We start from the raw sequence: 17935 nt of genomic DNA on the forward strand, positions 1-17935 counted from the left end.
CTCCTCCCCTCAGCCGGCAGGGAGGCACAGCTCCCGAGGAAACCATCTTTACAGAGAAGCAGGAATCCTGAGACTTGGCTCGTGAAGCTTTAGGACTGCAGAAATAGATTGAGGAGAGGGGTTTTGAAATGCTTGTTACCGAAAGCAAAGCATTTTGGAAGTACTGTTGGCTGTCGAACATTATGACAAGATGGTGGTGGGTGCACTTGGTTCCGTCGGCCGCTCTGCAACCCTAGAAAGGAATTTGGCAGATCAACAGAAAATCTAAAGTTTGGAGATTCTCAACCAGATAAACAATTTGTGGGTGTCTGAAAAAAGTCACAAGTGCCATGATGTGGATGAAGCTGAAAATTGCTGTATTGTGTTGTGACCGCAGGGCCGATGTGCCCCTGAGCCGCACATCCCCCTTTGCTGTAGTCACTGGTGGCTCTGCAGTGTCTCTGAGAATACTGTCTGAGCCCTTTTTCAGTGCCTGGGGGATGGAAGAGCTGCTGTGAGTTGCTTAATACAATGCCTGTGTTCACAATCCAGTGCAGAATTAACTGCTGTGTAACAAGCCAGGGCCACCAGCACTGGGTCTGCGTACGGTGGTTTTGAAGTGGCAGCGAACTGTTCAACGTCTGTCAGCTCCCAGAGCTGACCTGCGCTGCAGTGAGGAGCTGTGTGTGTACCCTGCAGCTGGCCAGGGGCATGGGAACATAGTCTTTAAGCTAAAACAAAAACAAAAACACCACCATATAAGGTGTATCATTAAATAGTATATTGTAAAATGGTATGACATTCTTGTCAACGTCATGGAGAAGGAGGAATCCAGGCGCAAAGAGAACCCAATTAACAAGGTGTTTCTGCAGTCCACTGACTGCACCTGCCATTTTGACACAAAAGTTCACATTGCTGAAATTAAAATTAGAAGAGAATGAAATTAGAATAAAAACATTTAATTTTAAAACAGTATTTGTCTTGTCAGCAAAGTTTCTTTAGCCTTAGTCAGCAGGATCACTTCTGACATGCAGACAAACTGACTGGAAATTTTTTAGGAAGAAAACAGACTCGTTGCTGAGAGGAGTGGAAAATACTTAAATGAATTTCATATAGCCCTATAGTTAGCTTTCAGCTATCAGAACTGAATGTACAAATCTGGCTGTGGATTCATCTGTCCTCTGTGTGCTTGGTTCATTTTTAGTCCTTAAACAGATTAATCCTGAGTTACCTCTTAATACTTAAGCATCTTCATACTTTCACAGCAGGGCAACATCTTCATTACTGTTTTTCCTGTAAATCATATTGCCATACATGTGTGTTTTTATAAGTTTGGTAGGCATAGGTATGTTATTTTGTATTTATTCTTCGAAGAAGCTTCCTAACAACTATGACCATATTTTCATATTTATAACCCATGGAGTTGTTGTTATTGTTTTAAGCCTGTAACTCAGTAGCCGGGTGGATGATATGCATATTGTAGATGATACCAAAGGCAAACTTCTGCGCAACAGTGCACCTGTTTCTGATCTTCTGAATCCTCCTGCCTCTGATTTTTTTTTTTGTGGTTGTTTTTGAAGCCTGAGGATGTATTTTGAGGGCACAAACTTCTTTTTATGTTGCACATGCAAAAATGTAGCAATTGTATTTTTACAAAAGCAGAACAAAGCCAGTCTGATTACTTAAAACTTAGTCAAATTTCTTTTTCTTCCTGCACAAATTATTTGGCATGAGAATTTTCTACCTCTTTTCTAAATTCCACCCACATTCAAAATAAAAGCATATTCCTCTTAAGTCATACTTGTCTTGGAGTGTTAAGGGGACCGGATGATCTAAACATTCTGATGCTGGTTTAGGGTTTGGTAGATATACTTTACTTGAGAAATTTTGCATGTTACACACACAAATCCATAGAAGTCAATGACTTTGCATTTAAGGCAGTTTTGACAGAACTGGGGAGGAAAAAAAACCTTTCTCCCAAGTTGCTTCTTGTTGTGGCTGCAGATGGGTGGGTAGCTGTCTCATGAGTTGCACATGGGAACTGATGCAGCTGAGACACATGGCTCACTTCACTGCCACTTAAACCATGGGAGGTGATGCTGGGACTAGTGAGAAAGGTGGCATTAAATCAGACTGCTTCATCTCTCTAGTTACAGTGAGGTGGTCATCTCAGAAAAGGTTGCATAATTTCAAATTTGTATTGTCAGTCTGTTGGTAGGGACTGTCTTGTTGCAGCTGTTTTGAGATTTGTGATGATGGGAGTATTTCTGGGTTCCTCCTTGAAGAGCAAAAAGGATAGCAGCACAGCAGTCCAAGCCCACCCCGATAACACACCAACATGAAGAGTGTCTGAGGAGCGATGCAAGGCAGTAGTAAGGGTTGCATGCAGTAATTTAGCAAATGCATTGTGACTGTTTTCCAGGGCAAAATTTCTGGTGGATGTTCTTGTCCATAATTAGCTTTTTGCTGTGTTATATGCTAGAGAGTAGTTCTGTTCAGTAGTGGGTTAATTATTCCATGCAATTTGTATAGTAGCTTATGAAATATTTGGGGTCTTTCTGGGTTAAAAGTCTGTTATGTAAATGTAATTTTATTCATGGAGTCTCAATAATTTGGATAATTATTTCATTCCATAGTCAGTTTGCCCATTTCATACCTAATAAATTATGTTTACATTTGTTTATGCAGGGTACAATATTTTATTGACATGGTGTTCCAATGACAAATGGCTCTTAGTAATAATATCTAAAGCCATAGAATTGGGAAATTCTTGAAATGAGTAATTGCACCAAGTCAGAATCAAATGAGTTTTGCAAAGATCCAGTAATTTTTCCTAGCTTCCTCATACCAAAGTGGCTCAGTTATTCATTGTTGTTATAATTTTAATCAAAAGCATTAATTTATTATTAACTTTTGTTGCAACTTTTCCTATATTACTTAGCTCCTTGCTGTTTCATGAAGGTTCTTGTTGGCACTTGGTGACGTTCTCTTTTTTCACTCGGAGATCTTGTGCTTCTAGTACAAACCAGTCAAGGAATCCTTCTGATCCTTAAAAAAAAGATCACTTTAATGAATACTTTTCTATTGATAAATGTGCAGAAGTATATTCAATTCTTAGTCCTTCAAATCCTTTCTTGAGACATAAATGCACTTTCAGAACAAGAAGCAAAGAATACTGATAATGAAGCATCTTTATTTCCATACTGATGAAAATAGATAATGTGATTATGCCAAGTATTGCAACAGAATATTGTGTATTGAAATACCTTAAAAATAGGTTTGGGTCGCTACCTGAGGAAGTCATTAGGTGACTATGTTTTCCTTTTGTCTAATGCGGTACTTACTGCAGTACTTGGGACAAAGGGATTTTGTTTGTTATAATTCATGCTAAACTATAGCTTGATGTTGACTTTAACAGGGTAAGTGTGGAACAGACAAATCTATGTATTTGATAGAACATTTTAAGTATTATTCTTTAAGACTTCTGTTGCTTTACCAAGTATTCTGTTTCTTCTAGGGAAGGGTTCATAGGAATAATTACGCATTTTCAATGTTTTGAACATACGTGAGAAATGCCTGACATATTTGGCAGAGGAATACTCATTTAGTATGATTAACATTCCAGGTTACAACAGCAAAGCCAGCATGCCACGTGCCACCAGTTTTGGCACTTTAGCTCTACATAGATTTTGCACTGATTTGAAGATGAAATCAAAGTTAATTTTTTTAAATGTGTTTAAAATTTTACATAGTGCTTCTCAATTATCAGCTTTGAGTCCCCCCTAACTTTAGATGCTAAGTAGTCTGTCTTGTTTGGCCATGGATAAGCTGTCTGTAGCCATTATGGTCCATGGCTTGATGCTTATGCCCTATGACTGGTCTATCAAATTGTATACGTGTAGAGTTGATAAAAAATTATCTTATTAGAATCACTTACTGTTGTATATTTAGCTAGATTGCATTATTCTGACACTTTTTTTTAGGGGATGTAAGGCGCAACTTGAAGTTACTGAAGTCAAGGCAAGGGTACAAATAATTACCATTTGGAAAATAGTAATAGATGCTGATAATTTTCCTTAGGAAGCAGCACCTGCTTTGTTCCATCCTTTTCCTTTGCATGGTAAACACCCAAGAGCAGCACGTAGGCAGCGGGTGGAGGATAGGGAAAGGGTGGTGCCCACTGCCTCGCAGTGTTTGTCCAGGTCAGCCCAGACATGATTTACATTATGGTGAGTCTCAGAGTAAACACTTTGCACCAGAATGTTACATCTACTCTGTTTGCAGTTAGCTGAGCTGCTGAGAACCTGCTTGCAATTTCTTATGCAGTTCCTTGTACAGTGAAGCTTCCTCATGTCTGGTTGCTGGTCAAGAAAGATTCTCCCATGTCTCAGAAGTGAAACCTGGGTGTCCCTTTTGGACAGTCCAGGCTGTGTCTGGGGCACAAGGGGATGCTCACCCACTTCACATGGTTGTGTTAAGGGATGTGGCCTTGCTTGCATAGAAATTAGTGGGAGGTGGTGTTTGAGACTGTGGAGGGTCTTGTACTGAAACTGAGATGAATGTGTGTGTTGTTTTTGTCTCTTGTTAAAATGAGAACTGTTCTACATGTTTTCAGTGACTAGCAGGAAAATCTAGCCATATTTCCATACTATTAAAATGTTATGTATATATAATGTACTGTTACAGTTACTGTATTTAATATTTAAAGCAGAGTATTTAGGATCCTATTAATCAAAGTGAGACCCAAGATGGAAAGAAAGATTTTATTTTTCTACTGGTCAAGATATTTAGAGATGAGATGGAATGAAGTATGTTCATTTTTCAAATATAGCCCATTAAATACAGCAGGGAGATAGTAGTAATATGTTCAGACACATGAATCTCCAGCACTTTAAATAGTACTACTTTTACTGTTGTTGTTTTTTTAATTCCACACAAAATGAGCAATGAAAAATGTATAGTAACAGAAGAGTTTGTGAAATCAGAATGTTAGACACTGTAAACATAGTTTCACAGAAAAACAGATGCCGAAGAACAGAGATTCTGGAAGAAAAACTGATTCGTCAAAAATATGGTAAAACTTGCATCTAGTCCATAGTGGCATCAAAGGGTTTTGGTTTGTTTGTTTGTTTGTTTGTGTTTTTGTTTGTTTGTGTGTGTGTGTGCTTTTGTTTTGTTTTGTTTTTCAGACTCCATCATGCTACTGATGTGGCCTGAAGCTTGGGGAGTTTGGGGTGCAGCAGTAGATCTTTTATTAATGTGCTTCATGGGTAGGCAGAGCTCCCCAGAAATGCACAGGGAGCTTTCTTATGGCTCTGGTTGTGCTCTTGCTGCATCTGGTCTTCATTAAGTTTCCAGTTGTGGCTAACGAAGTACAGATGTGAGCTGCTTTCCAAAGGGAAGAAAAGAAAGAGGAGGAGGGGAAGAACAGGAAATTCTCAGAATATGAGCTGGGGGAAGGGTAGATCATTACTTGGTGTTCTGTATGTGGCAGTGAGGCCAACCCTGGGAAGAAGAGTTGCTGCCTTTTAAGGACGTAAGGACAGATGGGCCTTTCTTGCTACACTAACAGCTGTTGAGAGAAAACTGATGGTTTTGCCTTGGATTTAAGCAAGAGTGTCCTACTCCTCCTGTTCCTTGTTTCTTAACTTGCCCTGCATTGTTTTGTACATACCCGAAGAGGCAACAAAACTGGTGTGCAGCTGCCCCTCTGGGATGTTATTCTGCTGCTGGAGATGTCTCCCTGATCACTAAGAACAGAACAGGGCAGAATAATTCAGGACCTTCAAAGATCATCTAGTCCAACTGCCTGATCGTTTCAGTGCTAACCAAAAGTTAAACCAAATCAATGAGGGCATTATCTCAATGCCTCTGGAGCACTGACAGCCATGGAACCTTGCTAGGTAGTCTGTTCCCGTGTTTGACCACTCTCACAGTAAAATTATTTTTCCTAAAGTCCAGTCTGAACGTCCCCAGCTGCAGCTCCAGCCCCTTATCCAGCTTTGTTGACCTCCTCTGGACACTTTCAAGGACCTTAACATCCTTTTTATATTGTGGAGCCCAGAACTGCGTGCAATATTCAAGGTGGGGCCACACCAACACTAAATCTAGTGGGAGAATTTCCTCTGTTGATGGGCTGGTTATGCTGGGTTTGATGCATCCTAAAACGGGGTTTGCCCACTGGTCTGCCGGAGCATGCTGCTGGTTCACGTTGAGCCTTTGTTGTGTTCCATGTGGTGATGTTACTGTAATGCCTTTCTAGTTTGTAAATAAGATACAATAGATAATAATACAATAAAGACAAGCATAAATATATGAATAAAACTTTATATGCACGTGAAGGCTGCCTTTGCAAGCAAATAGGATGTTACTGGCAGAAACACTTGAATACCTTATGAGCAACAGACCGTAGTATATAGTGTGGTGTTAAAATTATATAGATATTTTTTGTTATTGTTGTTGTTCCAGCCTATCAGTAGCCTGCTTCTGGAGCATCTTGGGTTAGTTTTGTAAATGGTTTGGAGCGAGGGAGGAGGAGGTGGAATGGCAGAGCTCCAGCTCGTCAGTGCGCTGAGGTGGGGTACCGCATGCGTATGGCAGGGGTGCCTGGGTGGCACGCTGGCAGCTCGCGTGTGGGACAGGAGCTCCCAGAGAGGAATCCCTGGAGCAACAGCAGCTCCCCCGCTGAGTGTTGAAGTTGGCAGGAGCCACTGCTGTTCATGAAAGCAAAATGCTGCCAGAAGGTGACAAGTAACAGCAGGACCAGGGAAACGACTGTCCCCTTGTACGTGGCACTTGTGAGACCACACCTTGAATACTGGGTTCTGTTGTGGGCCCCTCACTACAAGAAGGGTGTTGAGTTGCTTGAGCGTGTGGAGAGAACAGCCATGAAGCTGGGGAAGGGACTAGAGAGCAGGGCTTAGGAGGAGCGGCTGAGGGAGAGGGGGCTGCTCGCTATGCAGGAGGCGGAGGGAGGCCTCAGCGCTCTACCCGAAGGGAGGTTGCAGCGAGGAGCGTGTCAGTCTCTTTTCTCAGGTGAAACGAGGAAGTGACCTCAAGTTGCACCAGGAGAGGTTTAGTCTGGACATTAGGAAGAATTTCCTCACAGAGGGGTGGTCAAGCACTGGGGCAGGCTGCCCAGGGAAGCGGTGGCATTGCCATCCCTGGAGGTACTGAAGAGGTGTGCGGACACGGCACTGAGGGACACGGCTTAGAGATGGGAGTCAGTATGCCAGGATGATGGTTGGACCTGCTGATCCTGAAGGTCTCTTCCGACCCAGATGATTCTATGATCTTCTAAGTCCTGTTTTGTTTCTCTGCACACCATTATTTTTAACTTTGCGCTTTAAAATATGCCATTTGCTCTATTTCCTTTCAAAAGTTTCCACTCCCTGTAGGCTAATAAGATTTCTCATCCTCTTGTCTCTGTTCAAGTCCACGAACTCTTACATTTATGGCAGTGCAAGCTGTCAAGGCTCTTAAAGATTTTGATTTCCTTTCAGAAACGTGCTGTTTGTTAGTTTGGCACAGCGCAAGCTTGTGCTTCTTCAGGCAGAGTGAAATGGCTGCTGGCAGCAGCTTCTGGCATGCTGCAGATTTTGGAAAGTACGTGTATTTTCCTTGTGTGTAGTGAAGCGCAGCCGTGCACATACATGCTAGGTTTGGCGTCTTGTACTAACGACAGAACTTACTGTCTTTGTTGATGAAAGCTAGGTGACAATATTTAATCTGACCTCAATGTCTTGTGAAGATGTTTTTCCTGCCTATTGCCAGTTTGGGGTATAGGCAGTGGCTTGCATAAAAAAGAAAGTAATTCAAACTTCCTAAAAAGGAGGGTGGTCGCATCTTCTGCTGATAGAAATCAGCATTTCTATGTTACATGGAGATACATGGGCTTACGCTTGGAAGGATCTAGCACTGACGTTTTTGTAAGGCCTTTCCAGGTCAGAAATTACTTCGTTCTGTTTCCATGTTGCTTTTGGCATTTCAGTCCAGGAGGGACTTGGATATGTCAGAAGAGGGCAAGAGCATACTGTGTTTGAACCAGGTTCCATATGGACAAGCAGATGTAAGAAACTCTATAAAATATTCAGAGATGTGTTTTTGCTTTTCAGAAGCGAAACTTCTGAATTATCTGAAATTTGTCCCAGATGTATTACTTCTAATCCTGTTTTATTTTCTCTATCCTGTTTGGCCTTAATGAAGTGTATGCCACATACTTATATTTATTTCTACCTGAAAATTTTGCACTGGTTGTAGTTGCAAATAGAAGATAATCTTATTTTAAAATAAATTAGGAAAAAACATTTTTCTGCCTTCATTGACTGTGTGTGCTTGACAGCACGTTGCATCTCATCTGCTTCACTGCTTCCCGGTTAGTCAGTTTCCCCTGTTTGTGCAGGTCTTTCCCACAGCAACTGGGAAGAGAAAAACATTTTAATCATAGGAAAACATGATTGTCAGCCCCCCACCCCCAAAGTGGAAGATTTGCTTGCAGGTGCAAGACCTGAAGTGGCATTCAACTCTTAGCATTTTTTTTTTTCCTGCTTTTATCATTTAGGTGCTTATTTTGTGTTGTGGTGGTGTCTGAGAACGGTGTGGACCACACCTCTGCTGAGGATCACACACTGAAAAAAAAACACAATATTTTGAATGTTTGTTTTTATTTGTTGGACATACTGTGTTTTACTCTGCAGAGCCTCACTCATAACCAGAATTTATGTAAATCTTCGCTTGTCCCCCATGCAACTGTCGGTTGTGCTGCGGCCCTCCTGTGCAACAGTGCTGCCTGGTGAGACCTGACAACATTGTGTGGGAGCACAAAGCTGAGATGTTGACTGCATCTGTGTTGGCAGATGATTTTGTTAAGTGTAAACTCTTAGCTTTGTGCTAAGAGTTAAAGACTTTGAGCTAATAGTTTAAGCATAGCTTAAAGCTATGGACGTTCAGTTCCAGAACTACCCTCTATGTCTGAGGACTGTTTCTGTTCCTCTTAAATCTTCACATAACAACTGGAGTCTGTTTATTCCCCACTTAACACACCTATATTAATGGTTTTCCCTTTCACTCTCTCCTCTTTCCTTGCCCCTTACCTGCCTAATACACAAGTCTTGATGGTGCTACCATTAACAGCACTTCCCTTCTTTCTGCTTTATCACAGTGAGGCTATCTGGGAGAACATGGCTCGCATGTGTGTGAAGACTCAGAGGCTTGACGTTGCCAAAATTTGCCTTGGAAACATGGGTCATGCAAGAGGAGCCAAAGCATTAAGGGAGGCTGAACAAGAACCAGAGGAGGAAGCCAGAGTCGCTGTGCTAGCAATTCAGCTGGGCATGCTGGTAAGCCCTGACAATCGTATGCATCCTGGAATATCCACTCCGTTTAACTAGGGAATAGATTGACAAGTTGACTGTTTCTGATAAATCTGAGAGAGGTGCAAAAATCTTCTAAGTAAAATCTATTACCAGGTTTCCAAGGAGTAATGAAGAATAGTTGTTACAATTACTTTCTTGAAGCTGAGTTTTTATCCTCGGGAAGTAGGCATCCCTTCCAGCACGGTACAGCCCAGTGCTGCACAGTTACTGTGCCACGCTCAACTGTCTTTCTCTGCAACCAGTGTGAATTCTGTAGGCTCAACAGCCCTTTGGGCCCTTTCTGTGGTCCTTGAAGAGTAGATGACAGTGAGGATTACAGAACCTGATGCCTTGAAATAAGAATTCCAAGAGTCATAGCAGCAGAAGTTTATAGCAAATTAATTTGTCTGTTTTCTTGATTGCTGTACAGAATATATATATATGTATAGTGTATAGTATATAGTAATATAGCATATTTACTATATACATATATACAGTAAAACTACTGCTGAATGTAGGAAGCATCCTTTCAGGATGTTGTATGTATGAAACATCCTAAGTTCTGTCTTACATTTTTCTTGGGGCGTAATTCTTCAAACAAACGTTCTAGGTTTGATTAGATTAAAAAGAGATGTACTTTGAAATGTTTTATGGCGAACATTTTAACAAACATATTTTAAGGTCCAGTGTGGGAAATGCAAGGTTAATTTTGACGTGTTTGCAGATGAAAGGCTAAAGGTGTGATCTGCAATAGAGTGAGGACTGGCCTAATGCTCTTCAGCAGCGTAGGCAAGATTGAAGTTTCCTGCCCCAAGGTTGTGAGCGGGCTAGCTGTGGGGATGGAGAGCTCTGTCAAGTCAGATTTGCTGCATGTGCTGTCCCAGCATCGTTGGCTCTCCTGCATTTGCCCAGATTTCCATTGCTGCTTCTCCTGTTATGCTGGCAGTGACTTGCCTGGCTTCTAGCACAGAAAGAGCAGTCAGGCTGTTCAGCCAGCTCCCCTGCCTGGCACAGTGGCAGGCTGTCCCTTGCACCTAAATCTGGAGCCTGACCTGACAGCAAATACATGCCAAAGTGGATTGTGTCTTTTCTACGTAGCTTTGTTTTACTCTAAGTTCTCTGCCCTTGATTACTGTACTTTACCAATATCACTGATGTCTAATATGGAGATGATATTACCACGTGGATGACTGATGTTATCAGGTGGATTGAAAACTGACTGGAGGAGCACTGTCAAGTTAGATGAATAAGAGAGAATGTATTCTTCTTGGTTAGCCTTTATTTTATGTCTTCATCAGTGTCCTGTAAAAAAAAGTCATAACAGAAATTTTTAGCCTGGGAACCATAGAAAGGTCCAGCAAATGACCAGTAAGAGGGACAAACAGACAGCAGAATTGATGCCATGCCCCACAGTTCACAGGAGATCACAGATTCGATGCACACTGGCAAAATGCTACGACAGCAAAAATCTGGGTCTGTGTTTGTGGACACACCACATCCTGGGGCTTTGATTTGATAACTTTCATCTGTGGGTTTGCTGCAGCTGGAATATTGCCTTCCACCTTTAAGTACCTCATTACCAGAAAAAAATGTTAATGAACTGGAAATACAGAGAAAATCAGTGCAAACTGTTAAGCTCTTGGAAGTGTTTTACAGACAAGGAAATTTTTAAGATAGCCAAATAGCTAAACTTCGGCTTAAAAAGGTGGTTAGCAATCTACAGCTATTTTAGAAGTATAAAAGCTGGAGAAGTAGTGGAACTATCCTGAACTGAAGTGATGGGGAAAAAAAGGAAAATTTAACTAAATGTTTGTAAAAGCTTCCTGGAAGAGAAAGCTATGAGGCTGAAAAGTTCTCCTTCTTTTGGATATTTAGATCTATTTGGAGAGGTGAAGGAAAACTGTAGCAAGACAGATGCTATTTTGCTGCTTTTTTTTTTTTTATTATTTCATATGGTAATAAAATCATAGTGCCAGCAACTTCCATCTTTACTTTCTGTGCTTTTTTGAATTTGAAACAATAAGAGACAGAAATTATTTTTCTGTCTTGGACAGATAATCTCAATTGACTAAATATAGTGTTCAGCTGGACAGCCATTGGGTGGAGCAGGAAAATGCTCCTTCCACAGGAGTACCTCTCAAAGTGTAAAAATAATAGTTCCTACTTTGCTTGCAGTTGCGTCAGCACAGGCAAAATCCTCCTGTTCTAGTTCTGTCTGAAATTAGTAGCAGTTGTTTCCAGGAATGGCTATCAGTTATCCAAGAAAGAATTCCTGCCTCTGAGACCTGCTCTGAGGTCCCAGAGATCTTCTAGCACTTAATGCCTTCTTGCCAACAACCCTAGTCTCTTGGGCCTTTTGAACATTACTTCTAGGCAGTGTGGCCATTAGCTGTAGCCCCACATGAGTGTATCTCCCCTTTCTGAAGTGACTTACCCTCCTGCTGACAGTGTTTAATTGTTGATGGCTTGCTCATGTCACCCCCAGTTGATACCGTACAGTAAATGTCAGGATCTGAATGCTTTCCTTATTTTCACGTAAACATCCTGTTTCCCAGTAATGTGCTATTCCAGGCTATGTATATTTAGTTGGTTAACCCCCCTGCCTAAATTATTGTTACTTTAATTGCATTGCAATGACCTGCATTAATAAAATTCTCGTAAGTGTGGTGTCTGCTGTGATTTACTGCTTGCATGTACACCTATGAAACACCGAGCTAATGAGCTCTCTGGATGCTTTTCCTTAAGGAGGATGCGGAGCAACTGTACAAGGCTTGCAAACGCTATGACCTTCTGAACAAGTTCTATCAAGCCTCAAACCAGTGGCAGAAAGCCATTGAAACAGCCGAAGCTCATGACCGGGTTCACCTGCGTACCACTTACTACAACTATGCGAAGCACCTGGAGGCAGTGGGGGAGCACAGCCTTGCCCTCACGCAGTAAGCAGCAGCCGATGGCATCATTGCGTTCGGGGGGAGTTGGAGCCTTGTCCTTCTCTGCGGACTAGGGGCAGGATAAGGAGGATGCCTGGTAACAGCTACTAACAATTAATTAAAATCTTTTCCCATTGCTGGTGCTTTCTATCTCAGGGGTAAAAGCATTGTTGCAATAAACAGCCCAGCACCATCCCTAAGGCTAAGCGTCCTGTCAGGGGCCAGTAGTTGAACACCGATAATAATCCAGTCCCCTGCTTGTCACTGGAAGACCACTGCCTGTGATTTAATTGTTTACTTCCTTTGAGAGTCTCAGGCACAACCACAGGATTTGGTTTGACTTGGGTACGTCTGGTGCCCAGTCCTCTGCTGTGACTGATGAATTCCTACAGAACTTGGTGGTTGTGATTTTTAACGTGTTTTGTTTGAAATCTTGTTTTTATTTGATTTTTACCATGTGAAATCTCACAATATAAGATCACTTACGTTCAGAGGCAAAGTAGAGCTGTGATGTGATGAGAAAGACCCATAAGATGATCCAAATGGGCAGGAGGGTGAAAGACTATAGCTGGATGGCATAAATGCAGTTGTGGAAAACAGGCAGAAACTGCAGTGGCTGGCAGGACTAAGCAAGATGAGCCCATGGCTTTTGCTCCCTTTTCAGCCACTTGTACAGGGTTGTACTTAATGTTTGGAGAGGTTTCTGGGACATTTCTTTGGAGCATCGCTGGAACTTTGAAGCATTTACAATGCTACGACCACATCGCCTCACTGATTCCAGGTGCATTGTACCTTTTAGTTTTGATGGGTCTGGCTGATTGCTACAAATCTTTGAGTAACTGAATAATACCAACGGAGCACTGTTACCAGGGTTGCTGCTTTGTAGCTGTGGCTAATCCAACATTAAGTGGATTTTTCACACAGGAAGTGAAATAATTCTCTTAAGCTAGTCATTTCACATCTCCTCTGTTCTTTTTCTCTACAGCTACGAGAAGTCGGATACACACAGGTTTGAGGTACCCCGAATGCTCTCTGAAAACTTACAAGCCCTGGAGAACTACGTCAACAAGATGAAAGACAAGTCAGTGCTATGCTCATTCCTTGTCCTGAGTGGGACTTTCAGGTCAGAAATAAAATTTGTGTAGGGAACAGGGAAGGAGAAGAGAATCCTCTCAGCTGCAAGTTCAATACCTGCCTTATCTACCCACTCTGATCCTCCTTCAGCTTTTCAGGAGCACGCCACATTTCACTCAGAAACAGCCATACTATATAGGTATCTAGGCTGAACTCCCTTTTAGCACAGATCTTTGAACATCACAATTGCATTTTGGTAAAACCTGTCTGCATTCTAAAAAATAAAAAATGTATCTAGCCTCGAGTTCAAGATTGCAGGGGTGAGAAATGCATTCTCTGGCACTTCTGGTTACTGCAGTTAATATTGTTGCTTTTCTAGGAGCCTGTGGAAATGGTGGGCACAGTATCTGGAGAGCCAATCAGCTATGAAATCTGCACTGAAGTACTATGCACTGGCTCAGGACTATTTTTCCCTAGTCCGTGTCCACTGCTTTCAGGGCGACATTCAGAAGGTAAGGCAGACCCTTCCTGTCTGTTTCCAGAGAATTCTCATTCCTGGGATGAGTATGGGCATAGCATAAAGCTATATCATTTCCTTTTCAGGCTGCTGAAATAGCGAACGAAACAGGGAACTGGGCAGCTTCATACCACTTGGCCCGCCAGTATGAGAGTCAGGGTGAAATCAAGCAGGCTGTACATTTCTACACCAGGGCCCAGGCATTTAACAACGCCATTCGGTTGTGTAAGGTATGGGAAGATGTATGTCTGTGTCCAAAACCAAGGTAGGATTCTACCCTGAGGTAGCATACAGAGTGAAAGTGTTACAAGACACTCGTACCATTCTGTCCTGTGATGCATTGCTTGTTCAGTCTTGGTCCCCAGCTATGAAGATGCTCTTGTTTTCTGCCTTCATCTTCTGCAGAAGATTCTTCAATAAATGAGTTGGTTATAGGGGTTGGTTGATGATACAGCTCAATATCATACATATATACATGCATCATACATCTCAACAGAAAACTGCATGAAACAAATTGTCATTATTGCAGCTCAAAGTCATTTGAGTAGCTACAGGTTTTACATAGGAGGTGGCTGGTGGGCTACTATGCAACAGTATAAAGCTGGAAGTCTGAAAGAAGACAGAATTATGAACTCAGTTTGCTTGAATACCAAAACTCGAATCTTTGCTTTTGAACAGGAGAACAATTTAGATGACCAGCTGATGAACCTGGCTCTTCTGAGCTCTCCAGAAGACATGATAGAGGCAGCCTGCTATTATGAGGAAAAGGGGGAGCAAATGGACAGAGCTGTCATGTTGTACCATAAGGTAAATGACTTCGGTATTTTTACTAAAAACTTTAAACCGATGCAATTTCCACAGCAGAGGAGCATTAAATCAACAGTACATTTGACTATATGTGCAATTAGTCATTTCTTCATGGTGGATAATGCTTTGTAAAGCCCCTCTAGAGTATCCTGTAAGCTAATTCTGCAGTGCTTATTCTTTAAAAGTCTTTAAAAGGCACATCCTGAATTGCAGGCAGGACATTTCTCCAAAGCTCTGGAGCTAGCCTTTGCCACACAGCAATTTGGGGCCCTACAGCTAATTGCTGAAGACCTGGATGAGAAATCAGACCCAGCTCTGCTAGCCCGCTGTTCTGATTTTTTTATCGAACACGCTCAGTATGAGAAGGCAATGGAATTGCTGCTAACAGCCAAAAAGGTAAGCTCCGTGGATGGACAGAGAGGAGGACAACAGGTATGTACATGCATACTCTTAGATTTATCTTTTCATAGCTGGTTATTAATAAAGACACATTTGTGAGGCAAGTACAAGTCTAGGGGGCCTGATGACACGCATCCCAGGGTCCTGAAGGAATTGTCTGATGTAGTCACCAAGCCACTCTCCATCATATTTGAAAAGTCCTGGCCATCAGGTGAAGTCCCTGGTGACTGAAAAAAGTGACATCACTCCTCCCATTTTTAAAAAGTGTTGAAAGGAGAACCAGTGAACTACAGACTGATGAGCCTCACCTCTGTGCCTGGGAAGATCATGGAAAAGATCCTAGTGGAAGCAGTACCAAGGCACAAATATGTTCTTTGTGAACAAAATAAGAAAGTATATACTTAAATATGAGTTGATGGTAGGGCACAATGCCTCAGATGTTCTACTTAGAGAAGCCACATCTGCTAACATTTGTGCCTTCATATAGCTTATTTTTAAGGGTTACACCACAAACAGTGTGAAGTATCACGGTAGTACTTGCAACAGCTCATTGCTTTCTTACTTCCTTTAGTACCAAGAAGCTCTGCAACTTTGCCTGAAGCAGAACCTGACCATCACAGAGGAGATGGCTGAGAGAATGACAGTGTCTAAGGACTCCAAGGACCTCTCTGAGGAGTCCCGGAGAGAGCTACTGGAACAAATTGCTGATTGCTGCATGAGACAAGGCAACTACCACTTGGCAACCAAGAAATACACACAAGCAGGAAACAAGTTAAAGGTCAGTTTGGACAGGCAGAAAAAAGCTGGGGAGGCTAAGCCTCTTACCTTTATCAGATTTTGCAACAAGAGTGGTTTGAGAAGTAAATCCTGAGACGGTTTTCATAGAGTAGGCTATCCAGATGAGACTTCCTAGCCATTTTAGTAGAGCCTGTGTTTGTATTCATATTTTTCCCTCTCTGACCTCCCACCCTTCTTGCATTGCTAGGCTATGAGGGCACTGATGAAATCTGGAGACACAGAGAAAATCATCTTTTTTGCGGGAGTCTCCAGACAGAGAGAGATTTACATCATGGCAGCCAACTACCTACAATCACTGGATTGGCGCAAGGACCCAGAGATTATGAAGAACATCATTAGCTTCTATACTAAAGGAAGAGCCCTTGACCTGTTGGCAGGATTCTATGATGCATGTGCTCAGGTATGTCCGCCTTCTGTGATTCTTCACAGTTTGTTAGCTCTAGAGCAAGATACTCACCTGATCTGTCTTCCTGCAGGTAGAAATCGATGAGTATCAGAATTATGAGAAGGCACAAGGAGCACTTACAGAAGCATGTAAGTGCCTTTCAAAATCAAAAACTAGAAGTCTTCCGGACCAGGAAAGCAAACTCGCACATTTGCAAAGCAAGATGGCCCTGATTAAACGATTCCTCCATGCTCGGAGGTAAGTTGTGGTATTCAGAGCATGCACACAAATGACAAAAATATACAAGAAGACATTCATGGTTCAGTGAATAACTTGGAGAAGACTTGCTTCTGTATATTCTTATAGCATAGAAACAGATGGAATTTTAAAAGGGCTGTTGGCATTCAAGACCAAGGAGTAATCTGAAATATGAGTAACTATGCTCTTTTACTAGAGTTTATTCTGAGGATCCCAAAGAAGCAGTCAGACAATGTGAACTTCTTCTAGCTGAGCAAGATCTTGACAGCGCCATCCGTCAGGGTGATGTCTTGGGATTTCTGGTTGGACATTACTTACGGGTGGAGGAATTCCATGTGGTAAGTTAATTCTCAGAGCCTGAACTTTATATAGACCAGTGCAGCTTGGTATAAGCACTGAACTCCTATGGGAAGACACTCTATAGTACAGATTCCTTTACAGGAGCTAAACGGCTTGGCAGGGTGTTGTATGCTTAAGGAACTATCTTCAAATGATTATATTTTTAATTACATGGGACTGAAAAGAAAGCTCAGAGAACATGGAGCATAAACAATGCTGGATTCTTAAATACTTCCCGTTACTAGAGATAAGAACAGAAAGGTCTGGGTGCATTGTCTCAGCAGCTGCACTGGACTTCATTTGCCACCTCGCCAAACAAAAAAAGAAAATTATAAAATTATAGTAATTTGAGGCACTAGTAACTCACTTTGTTGATGGCAAACCGAACGTGTCAAGCAGTGCCTGTAGCCAAAAGGGTCTGCCACATCCCAAAGTGCATCAGGCACAGTATTACCAGTGAGTCAAGGGCAGCGATTTCAGTTTAAAACTATTCCTCCTTGTCCAGTCATTATCTGACTGAGCAAAAAGTTGCTGTCCATTTTTTTATAAGCCCCCTTTAACTATTGAAAAGCTGCAATGAGGTCTCCCTGGAGCCTTCTCTTCTCCAGGCTGAACACCCCCAGATCTCTCAGCTGTTCTTTGTAAGAGAGGTGCTCCAGCCCTCTAATCAACTTTGTGGCCCTCCTCTGGCCCCGCTCTGTGAGCCTCATGAGTCCCTTCCAACCTGGAAAATTCTATGACATGCACCAGGGTTTGGACTAAAACATAGTCTGCTGGTACTATGGAACAGAAGGATGCCAACTGCTCGTTTCTCCAGCTGTACTGATTAACCTTACTTGCAACGTGTTGTTTTGACAGTGCTTCAGCTAGCAGGAGAATGTAAAACCAGCCTTTGAGACCTATTCTTTCTTATACTGAAGAAGATAGAATTGACAAGCCCCTGTGCAAAGGCTTCATGGTATCAAATGCTGAATTGTTCTGACCTAGTGTTAGCTCCTTTCCACCAGTGAACTCCATCAGTTCAAGAGCTCATCAGCTAAGCACTCGAGGCAGATGCTTTTTACACTTTTGTTGGAATTTGTAGAAGCAGTACACC

General features: G+C 42.1%; 1 protein-coding gene across 1 annotated transcript in view; it reads left to right on the top strand.

Annotated features, from left to right (window-relative positions):
• The window catches only part of IFT140 (intraflagellar transport 140), a 73092-nt gene that overhangs the window by 54899 nt on the left and 258 nt on the right, over positions 1-17935 (top strand). The window contains exons 20-30 of the mRNA XM_082772578.1: positions 9140-9317; positions 12078-12268; positions 13248-13343; positions 13716-13848; positions 13940-14083; positions 14532-14660; positions 14874-15056; positions 15631-15837; positions 16045-16257; positions 16334-16500; positions 16697-16838. Coding sequence (XP_082628704.1) covers positions 9140-9317; positions 12078-12268; positions 13248-13343; positions 13716-13848; positions 13940-14083; positions 14532-14660; positions 14874-15056; positions 15631-15837; positions 16045-16257; positions 16334-16500; positions 16697-16838 — 1783 coding nt within the window. The remainder of the gene's footprint in view (positions 1-9139; positions 9318-12077; positions 12269-13247; positions 13344-13715; positions 13849-13939; positions 14084-14531; positions 14661-14873; positions 15057-15630; positions 15838-16044; positions 16258-16333; positions 16501-16696; positions 16839-17935) is intronic.

Source organism: Aythya marila, assembly GCF_965140915.1.
Source record: "Aythya marila genome assembly, chromosome: 15".
Taxonomy (NCBI): Eukaryota; Metazoa; Chordata; class Aves; order Anseriformes; family Anatidae; genus Aythya; species Aythya marila.